We start from the raw sequence: 11251 nt of genomic DNA on the forward strand, positions 1-11251 counted from the left end.
AATGGTATAAGTATACAATCCAATTATTATTATTATTATTATTATTATTATTATTATTATTATTATTATTATTATTTTAATCTGTAGAGCACTTTTACTAATAGATTTTGTCCCAAAGCAGCTTTTCAGAAGTCAGGATGTACGTAGATTTAGATTCCTAACGTGAGAGTGGCAAGGATTAAAGACCCCGAGCTGACGTGAGCAAGGAACATCAAGAGGACCCAGACTCACCAGATAGTGGGATTATAAATCATTACTCTTCAACAACAGCATGCAGACAGTACTGAGTGTGTTGAAAGGAAGTTCTGTTTGAGCAGACGGTGAATGTGAGCACAGGAGAGTCTTTATGATTGCAGCAGCATTTTCTTTTTAGGTACAAATCTAGAGTATCCAGCTGACATCCACTGACGCACGAGGGAGATTAGGTGATAAACTGTTTTGGGCAAGTACAAATCTTCAGAGGATCTAAGGATTACCTGATATGAGAACATGGCACATATGGAGCACCAAATGACCGGTCAGTTGGATTGGTTAACGCTTGAATACATTTAAGTATTGTTTTATTTTTGTGTTATTACATCTTCAGTAACACGTTTATAGTTTTTTAAGATTCAGGGGCGACGCTGTCCAAGGTTCTGAATCATTCTGTGGTGCAAGTGTGTGTCCCGGCAGGTTTGCTTCTTTAGTATTGTAGCGGGGCTACAAAACTACATAGCCAGAAATCTGTCAACTACTAATAACTAATCATCCTAGCATCCTAACAACTAACCTGTATCATTTAAAATTGTAAAATATATACCTCAAACCTCAACTTCTGTGGGATCGGACCAGACGGGTTAGCCTTTGCTCTCCGCGTGCATCAGTGAGGCTTGGGCGCCCACGATCCTGTTACAGGTTCATTAGTTGTCCTTCCTTGGAGCACTTTTGGTAGGTATTAACCACTGCATACCAGGAGCACGCTACAAGACCTGCCATTTTTGAGAAGCTCTGACCAAGTCGTCTAGCCATCATAATTTGGCCCTTGTCAAAGTCGCTCAAATCCTTACGCTTGCCCATTTTTCCTGCTTCCAACGCATCAACTTCGAGAACTGATTGTTCACTTGCTGCCTAATAAATATATCCCACCCCTTGACAGAAGCCATTGTAACGAGATAATCAATGCTATTCACATCACCTGTCAGTGAGTAAAGATGAGTTTCAACATGCTATACACTGAAACTGCACACACGGCATCCTGTTTATAATAAGTGGCTGACTCGTGAAAACAATCTCATGTACAAGTAAATGACTCGTCTGGGAAATGACATGTTAAAACAAGTAAAAAATGTCAACATTCTGTCATCGAGGGGACTTTTTTTTGTACCTTTCATTCGCATTTTTCACCTATAACATGGATACAGTATAGATATGTTAGGGTAAAGCTACACACGTAATAAAATACTAAAAGGTGTCATCTTGATGGTACCACAACATTGACATAGAAAAGGTACAGTTTAAATGCCCCGTTTTTTCCTGAAAAAAGGCATGAAAAATGTGTGGACTATATTAGGAGTGTAACAATCAGACGATTTGGATTTGGAAGCTACTAAAGCAAACTGAATCATATCGTATCATATCATATCAGGTTCAGTCATGCTAGTCGAATATCGAATCGTTGCCTTAAGAATTGAAGTTTTAACACACTGAAAGCAAGCCTGAGGTTTACACAACTAGGACATACTGTATACATCTAGATATACTAGAGCAGATGTAATTTTTTCCTACCTCAAAGCATTCGGGGTCAGCTTCCTGTTTGATGCTGACCACACCCCCTTACATGAGCTATCTAAGCAAGGGCTTGGTAACAGGGTTGTTTTTTTTTTTTAGATTAGCGGTCACAGTTTATCTGTCACAATATACTGTAAACTATATGTCCAAAGGTATGTGGACACATGACCATCACATCCATACGTAGGCCTTCCACAAACTGTTGCCACAAAGTTGGAAGCGCAGAATTGTATAGAATGTTGTTGTACACTGTAGCGTACACTGTTACAGTTTCCCTTCACAGGAACTAAGAGGCCCAAACCTGTTCCAGCATGACGATGTCCCTGTGCATAAAGCGAGCTCCGTGAAGACACGGTGTGTTAAGCTTGGACTGGAAGGACTCGCGTGTCCTGCACAGATCCCTGACCTCAACCACGCTGAACAACCTTTGGGATGAACTGCACCCCCAGGCTTCCTCACCCTTCATCATAATGCTCTTGTAGCTGAATGAACACAAATCCCCCACAGGCACGTCTCCAAAAAAAATCCAGTGGAACGCCTTCCCAGAAGAGTGGAGCTTACTACAACAGCGAGCGGGGAATAAATCTGGAGCAGGATGTTCAGCAGGCACGTGTGGGTGTGATGGTCGGGTGTCCACATACTTTTGCCATATTGTTGTAGGAGGATTTGGGTGTGTGAACACGCAATCCACAATATACTCCATGCACTCATTATACAGAATAGCAGGGCAGCATTCAATAGATAGAGACACATGCAGTCAAATGAAGTATAAATAGTGTACGTGAGGGTGTAGTGTGTTAATCTGCAGAACCACCTTCTGGGGGGTTCAGATGGGAGGGGGGTTACACACCGCTGTAGGGAACCGGGGTGGGTGAACAGGAAGTGGGCGGGCCGAATCTTAAACGCCTTCCTCTGCACTGCGCAGTGTGTTGAATCAGGGTATTTCACTCCCTATGTAGGGAGCGAGGAGACATTCAGCACGCAGCCGCCGTTTTATCACCCGACCGCTGGGATGAAGGAGAGACGGGGGCATCCTTGGGTCTGATCTCATATTTAAAGAAAAGAACAACGCGATTGGAACTTCGCTTCACTCTGTGAGTGTGTGTGTGTGTGTGTGTGTGCGTGTGCGCACGCGCGCGCGCGCGTGTGTGTGTGTGTGTTTTGTTTGTTTGGATTGTTGATCAAGAAGGGCAGCTGAGTCAAGATGATGGAGGAGATCGACCGATTCCAAGTGCCAACCGAGGCAGAGATGCAGGCCTTGGTGAGTGAAACATCAGTACCACAAATGATAACAGAGGAAATATTACTCCTGTGATGTGTCCAGATTGTAACCGTGTAGGGATCACATCGGATTGTTATCCGATTATTCTCCGATCGCAGCTGTCGAGGTTTGGAAATGAATCGCATGAAGGCGTAGATGTCAGTGATTACTCTGATGATCGTTCATTCACATTAATGATTCATTTTTTAATTTTTTTTAAAAAAATATATATATATCTGATCTAAATGATGTGTTGATAAATCCGATCTCGGATCAGGAGATCTGTGGCACTGGATGTGCTGATGCGGTGATGCGACAGCCATAAAATATGATGCTTCCGTCTCCTCAAAGCTTCAGCATCCAGCTTCTCATTCAGGCCAGACTGGGAGTGTATCACCACTGTCTGCAACCCACACACACACACACACACACACACACACACACACACACAAACACACAAGGCCTGCAGTGTAGCCATACTGCTCCATCATGTGGCTCTTCAGGGTGGGATGATTGTCTTCAATCTTCCTGACTTCATCTTTTCACTTTACTGCTGTGTTCTCTCCGCTGGCTCCTTCGAGCTTCTTCTAGCTGATTTAAAACGCAGGCCCGGTGCTTTCCTGCAGAAACCCAAAGTAAAATAATGCCCCGTTCAGGCCATAAGTAAGCCTCAAGAGTCGAGACTCAAGGCAACGTCAGGACTCTTCTGTGTCCTGGAATAAATGTACTCATACCCCAGCTCTTTAAATCTCTCTGGAGGACAGCGTCTGCCGGAGATACTATTAATATTAATATTAATGTGTCGGGTAAACTCCAACAGTGCTCGAATTAGCATGTCTGTTCTTGCAAATCAAATCAAATGTGTTGATTTGTGGGAAGTTGGAAGCGCCGTGGTTAAGGCTGTGAGCTAGTGATCGCAAGGCCATTGACCCTCAACTGCTTGGTCGGTATCATCTGTATCCTGCCTCAGTGGCATCTCAAGTTGGATCAAATCATCTGCCAAATGAGGAAATATACACGTGATATGGCCAAACGTATGTGGACCTCTGAACATCCCAATCCAAAACCACGGGCATTAAAATGGAGTTGGTTGTCCATTTGCTTCACTTCTTTTCTGAGAAGGCTTTCCAGTGGAGTTTGGAGTGTGGCTGTGGGGAAGAGGTTGGGGGAAGTGGTGTGAGATGAGGAGGTCTGGGGTGCAGTCAGCATTCCAGTACATCTCAAAGGTGCTCAGTGGGGTTGAGGTCAGGGCTCTGTGCAGGACACGTGAGTTCTTCAACTTCGACCTTGGCAAACCGTGTCGTCATGGAGCTTGCTTGGTGCACAAGGTTATTGTCATACTGGAACATGTTTTGTGCCTCTTAGTTCCAGTAAAGGGAAATTGTAATGGTACAGACATTCTATACAGTTGTGTTGGTTTGTGGTAACAGTTTGGGTGAAGGTCCGCATACTTTATGACGGTTATAGTCAGGTCACATTCTTTAGGACGTATAGTGTACCTGTGTGTCAAAAACACTTTTCTATAGTTACATCAAAATTTCTGGACATCACTATTTTCAGGCTGTAATATCACTGCAGTTAAAAGCTGATTACTTGAGGACGTACAGTACCAGTTCTTAAAAATGTGGGGCAGCCACAGGGGAGACACAGCTGAGCAGAAATCTCTGATTCTGAAACTGAAAGCGCGCAGCATGGAAGCTAGTGTCCATTAACGGAGCTGTCATTATAGCTCACTGAGCAGCTTTCATTGGATGGAGAATGTTATGTCTACAGCAGCTTCTGGAAAGTTTCCCCAGAACCTGATGACTTGGGAATTGAACATGGCGGTTTATGTCTTAGTCGCCTCTGAAAAGGAGTCTGTATCGGCCACTGTCAGCACGCGTAAGTCGCATTCAAACTAGCAAGCCATGGCTCTGAATGCACATAATCCTGGGACACAGCAGACTTCACTACGCAATCACAGTGCAAGGAATTTATTTATATTTAATGTCGCTTTAAGGAACAGCAAAAATAACCGTAGGTCGAGTTCCTTCAAAAGAGAGCGTGGGAGTGGGATTAACGAAAACCGCTTTCTGCTTTCCGTCTGCCTCGCTGTGTTTATTTCCCACCACCCTGACTAGTGGAAATCTAGTGAATGTATTAGTAGACTAGTTTATTCTTCTTGTGCCATTTCTCAGTGGCTCAACAAATAAAAAAAAAATGGTAATGGATTTCCAAAGTAATTTTATTAATATCCATTTTATAGTGTTCCCATTAATGTTTGTGATGACGAAACCTTTGATTTATGAACTTTAAGAACAAAAATGAAGAGTGCTTTGAATTATTTCAGCAGCAATGAACAAAATGCTCAGCATTATTATCTGAAAGGGACTAATTGTTGGTTGTTGCCTTTCATTTTCACTTTTTTTTTTTTTTTTTTGTATCTTTGTAGTCAACTGGTTTTGTTTTTCTTGGCTAAAAGCATGTAGGATTTGTATTAGAGGCCTCCGTAAAATATTTTCACGGAGGGAAAGTTCAGTGTTCCGGTCTATTGGCTCTTTTAATATGCATTTATTTATGGCTCTAATTACCAAGAAACATAAAACTGGAGGTCAAAAACAAATAGGCTTTGAGGGCTCTTCCCATATAAATCACCTGTCTGATTAACTAACCATGGATTTATGAGTTGAGAAATAAGGCTGATCTGAGGACGTGACCTTCAGGATGTTTTAAAAGAGATGTGAAAACACTCATTATTGAAATGACCATCAATTAATCAGATACAGTTACTGACCAGCAGTCTCTGATGAAATGGCCATAGTGTTATTTAAATTCAGTAAACTTGTTTTTTTTTTTTTTGGTGCATTTACATCCATGTATGTACATGTACATTGATATTTTCAAGTTCCTATATGGTGTAATAGGGGTCTTTGGTTTTTATATGGTGTCATGTCATCATCCCCACTATATAGAAAGAACCCCTCGCAAGTACTTCTATGGCGTACACTACATATAAATGGATTAATGATTAATGACTAACACAAATTCATTATTGTTAGTGTTAATGTAACTAGCACCCCCAAAACCCCCCCCTCCCCCAACCCACACACACACACACACTTTAAGAATACATTTTATTGGAACAGATCTTGGTGATGGATGCACACATTTAAAACTATTTAAAATGGTTTTGTATGATTGTTGGAGTAATCATTCATTCCCCTGCCCCATCACTTCAGGATCCAGCGTCCTCTACTGCCTCTGAGGGAGACTCGGACACGAGAGAGAGTGAGCCGGCCACCCTCAACTACAAACCATCACCACTGCAGAGGAAAATAGGTACGCACTCTTGTCACATTTAAAGAGCCAATGCAAACCCAAGACATACAATTCAGTCTCAGTCAGTTGTAAACTGAGTGATTTTTAGCATGTTATACCACAGCAGATTTATGAAAGGAGTCTTCACTGTCAGCACTTTGTAAGAGTCAATATGCTTTGTGACATGGGAGAGATTTCAGGATGGATGGTGGTGTGGTTTCTAAATATGCATTGATCAGGCATAGCCTGCTTAATATCGTGTAGGTCCCCCTTGTGCCACCAGAACAGCTCTGACCCGTCGAGGCGTGGACTCTGAAGGTGTGCTGTGGTATCTGGCACCAAGATGTTAGCAGGAGATCCTTTAAGTCTTGTAAGTTGCGAGGTGGGACCTCCATGGATTGGACTTGGTTGTCCAACACGTCGCACAGACGCTCGATCGGATTGAGATCTGGGGAATTTGGAGGCCGAGTCAACATCTTGAACTCTTTGTCATGTTCCTCAAACCGTTCCTGAGCAATTTTTGCAGCATTATCCTGCTGAAAGAGGCCACTGCCATTAGGGAATAGGGTTGCCATGAAGGGGTGTACTTGATCTGCAACGATGCTTAGGTGGGTGGTACGTGTCAAAGTAACATCCACATGAATGCCAGGACTACGGCTACACAGCCCGGTATGCAGCAAGCTCCTTACAGTTGCACCTGTCAAGAGTTGGGATATATTAGGCAGCAGGTGAACAGTCAGTTTTCAAAGTTGACATGTTGGAAGCAGGAAAAATGGGCAAGCATAAGGTTCGGAGCGACTTTGACCAGGGCCAAATTGTGACGACCCAGAGCATCTCCAAAACAGCAGGTCTTGTGGAGTGTTCCCGGTATGCAGTGGTTAGTACGTACCAAAAGTGGTCCAAGGAAGGGCAACCGGTGAACTGGCGACGGGATTATGGGTGCCCAAGGATTACTGATGTGCATTGGGAGCGAAATCTAGCCCCGTCTGGTCCGATCTCACAGCAGAGCAAGGTGAAAGGTGTCAGAACACACAGTGCATTGCAGCTTGCTGCATACAGGGCTGTGTAGCCGTAGTCCTGGTATTCATGCGGATGTTACTTTGACACGTACCACCTACCTAAACATTGTTTCAGATCAAGTACACCTCTTCATGGCAACGGTATTCCTTAATGGCAATGGCCTCTTTCAGCAGGATAATGCTGCGAAAATTGTTCAGGAATGGTTTGAGGAACAGGACAAAGGGTTCAAGGTGTTGACTCGGCCTCCAAATTCCCCAGATCTCAATCCGATCGAGCGTCTGTGGGACCTTCTGGACAAACAAGTCCGATCCATTGAGGCCCCACCTCACACCTTACAGGACTTAAAGGATCTATATATATATGTGGAATTGGATGAGATATATTTATCGGGACTATATTCGCAGTGTGATTATATATATATATATATATATATATATATATATATATATATATATATATATATATATATATATATATATATATATATATATATACAGGAGAAAAAGTAAAGGTCAGGACTGAGGCCCATGAATCCATTTTAACAAATGTTCTAGCAGCTTCCCAAACCAAAGAGCTTACTATTGCTAATGAAGTGGAACTGGCATCCTCACAAGCCATTTAACATGTAAATAAGCCAGATTCTGTTTCAACAAGCCTGTTGTAAATAGCGATTAGCTGAATTGGTGGAAGGATTGACAGAACCATGTGGGTTTTTTTTTTTTTTTTGGGGTAGAAAAACAGCGAGAGCTGGCCAGGAAGGGTTCTCTGAAGAACGGCACGGCAGGGAGTCCTGTCAACCAGCAGCCCAAGAAGAACAACGTCATGGCCAGAACACGGTGAGAGGCAGAATTTATTTACCCGTGATCTCTCGATGTAGAGGTGAACCGTCATGACATTGACAGCATCGCGGCCTGTTACGTAATGGTGCAGTAGAATTAATAGCATGAACTCACTCAGTGAAGTAGGAAGTAGCTGCAGGACAGCTTTAGGGAAAACAGATTCCTGGATACAGACCAAAGGTCAAAATCGTGTCAAAACAGGCCAGGATACAGTTCAGGAATCAATGCAAACCATCAGCGGTTGATATGAAGGATAACAGGTTATTACAGGACAGGCTAAAACCAAGAAGTCTTCTAAGCAGGCAAAAGTCGATACACCGGTCCAATTACAATGGAATAAATACGCATCCAATTGTCAGGTAGACACCAACACAAACAGAATGGAGTAAAAATAGATGTCCTTTAAAAGGAAACGGGTGAAAGTGATGATGAGGAGGTGGGAACTGGGTGGTCAGAAGGGTGACGTTGGACGCTTCAGTAGTGTAGCTGGCTGATAACTGAAAATTTACTAATACTGCCATTTGTTTTTTGTTTGTTTTAATAAAGCCCATTTTGAAACTCGAATGATATTTTCATTCTAGCTACACTTACAATGGTCAGCTCTCTTTTACTGTCGATAAAAAGTCTCTCTCTCTCCATCACTCAATCGCTCTGATTCTGTGATTCAGTCCTGGTTAAACATCATTTTAATTGTTCAAGCACAGCCACCAATGACAACAGAGAAGACTTTAATTCTACATTAAACACCTGAATATATTTGTATTAAATACGTGTAATATAATTTAAACATCGTCGTCACTGACAACTTTTGAAAACATTGATCGCAAATTTCACATTGTCGAGCTCTGCTAGGGAGTGGAGGGGGGTGTGGCCAAGCATGAAACAACAAATAAACCCAATATCTTTATTTCCATTTAAAATAAAGTTCCAATAAAAATGTCCATCCGTGCGACGTCTTCGCAAGAGTTAACGCTTAGTTGGTGGGTCAAGTTTGTTTGTTTGTTACCCTGAACCAGCTTTAAAACAACTTTCTGTTCCTGGTTTCGGAAATGATCCAGATGTTACACTTGCTAACTGTCTCTCTCTCTCCAGGTTGGTGGTTCCCAACAAAGGCTACTCTTCCTTAGACCAAAGCCCAGATGAGAAACCGTTAGTTGCTTTAGACACAGACAGGTACGTCACTCGCATATTAACCCTCACAGCCACCTGCCAAGAGTCCCTAGTCATTTTAGTTGACTCTCTCTCTCTCTCTCTCTCTCTCTCTCTCTCTCTCTGCATTCCCCGATCCCCCCCACCAGTGATGACGACTTTGACGTGTCCAGATACTCCTCATCGGGATACTCCTCGGCTGAGGTGAGATCTCTAAGTGCCTAGGATGCATGTACATTTCTAGGATTAATCATTAAATCATTAATCTCACAGGACACCCCAGATATTCCCAAAACACACCGCGAAACCTCCAAAGAATGTTGAACTGTGTCATGTCTTCTCATTTCTAGTTACATTTCATGTACTTGAACGTCTGCGAAACAAGTTAAGAAGAACGAGAAAGTAAGTAATAGCATTTAGCAGTGTCCGCTTTCCTTCACAGCAAATAAACCAGGACCTGAACATCCAGCTGCTGAAGGATGGATACAGGCTGGATGAGATCCCCGATGACGAAGATCTGGACCTCATCCCTCCAAAATCGGTCAACCCAACCTGCATGTGTTGCCAAGCCACGTCTTCATCCGCCTGCCAGATCCAGTAAAATTTCTGTCTTTCTTTTCCTCTTCCTCTCTGTTGCTCTCTCTCGCTCTCTCTCTCTCCCCCTCTTCTTGTACCCCTTATAAAGACATTTAATCCACATTATGGCACGAAATGTACAGGTAATGTTATGATTAAAATGGTGTACAGGAAATCCTGAACAAAAACACACATACATATACATAAACTCTCGCACACACATATACACACACACCTGCGATCATTATTAATGTTATGACTATTATTACTATTGGTAGCGTCCTCCTATGGTAGGGCGCTCTGTATGCTAATTAGCTCGGAGGAGATTATGTGTAAAACCTCCTAGTGGACGTTGTGTAATGACTGTACAATTGGAGGTTAAAAAAATTGATTTAACTGTGCATAAAACACTTGGTGATGCTAGCGCCAATTTATCAAATGTAGTACCTGCTTCCATGTTGTACCTACTTCTCATTTTGTCGTCTCCGTGTTTTTTTTTTCCCTCTCGTTTTTTTGTTAACCTTTCAAATGGCCTGCTGTATTTATATGTGCTTAAGGATGTTGCTGAGACACCGTTGATTTACGTTTCTTGTGCTAGTTGTTCCTTCGCGGCACTAAACGCAGCATTGTGTAGCATGTACGGAAAACGTTGCACTTTGTTTTTTGTCTACGGTTTTGTTTACACTTATTCGGAGAACCACCCCAAATGATCGTTCAATGATTTGGAGACGAATTTATCGATTATTTAAACAAACAGACAAACAAAAAATATAACGCATATCTAACTGGCTTATAAATATATATATATAGCCTATATTATATTAAAAAAAAAGGCCTCTTCGTTAGCATCATTTGGTCAACCTTTATTTGATGTTAACGTAGACACATAATATCAGTGTGCTGTAAAATGCTACCTAAAGTGCGTACAAACACTTTGGTGTGAATGACTGTTTCTCATTTTCAGTTTAAGTACAGTGTTCTGGCTTTTTGACTAAAGTGGCGTCACACAGGAAGTAAACTTTCATGACTATGGTAATAAAAATGGCTATTTACTTGTGTTTTCTGGATCATGTACAATGCGATACTGCTTTGAACGCATCCATGTCGACTTTTATATCTCCGACACCATTTTCAAGGAAATTTTGGCGAAATTTGTTTGATGATCTTTTTGGAACCAGGGACTGAGTCAACATGGCTTCCTTTCTGAAACAGGGACAAAATGGTGGACAAAACTGTTTATGCGAACGTAATATATACACGGGATCAATATGTCACGTAATATTTCAAAACTATAACTTCTGATTGGTGTCATGTCACCGACTACTCTAATTATTCCTAACTA

The 11251-nt window shown here is 42.1% G+C and overlaps 1 protein-coding gene across 1 annotated transcript; it reads left to right on the forward strand.

Moving 5' to 3' along the window:
- The first annotated feature begins 1428 nt into the window (after window positions 1–1428).
- On the forward strand, window positions 1429–10905 carry fam219ab (family with sequence similarity 219 member Ab). Its single transcript, XM_053654287.1, has 6 exons — window positions 1429–3028; window positions 6247–6346; window positions 8079–8181; window positions 9277–9357; window positions 9483–9537; window positions 9776–10905. The coding sequence occupies exons 1-6, from the start codon at window positions 2972–2974 to the stop codon at window positions 9932–9934; spliced, it is 555 nt and encodes a 184-aa protein (XP_053510262.1). The 5' UTR covers window positions 1429–2971; the 3' UTR covers window positions 9935–10905.
- The last annotated feature ends 346 nt before the right edge of the window (window positions 10906–11251 follow it).

This window comes from Ictalurus furcatus, chromosome 22, assembly GCF_023375685.1.
Source record: "Ictalurus furcatus strain D&B chromosome 22, Billie_1.0, whole genome shotgun sequence".
Lineage (NCBI taxonomy): Eukaryota > Metazoa > Chordata > Actinopteri > Siluriformes > Ictaluridae > Ictalurus > Ictalurus furcatus.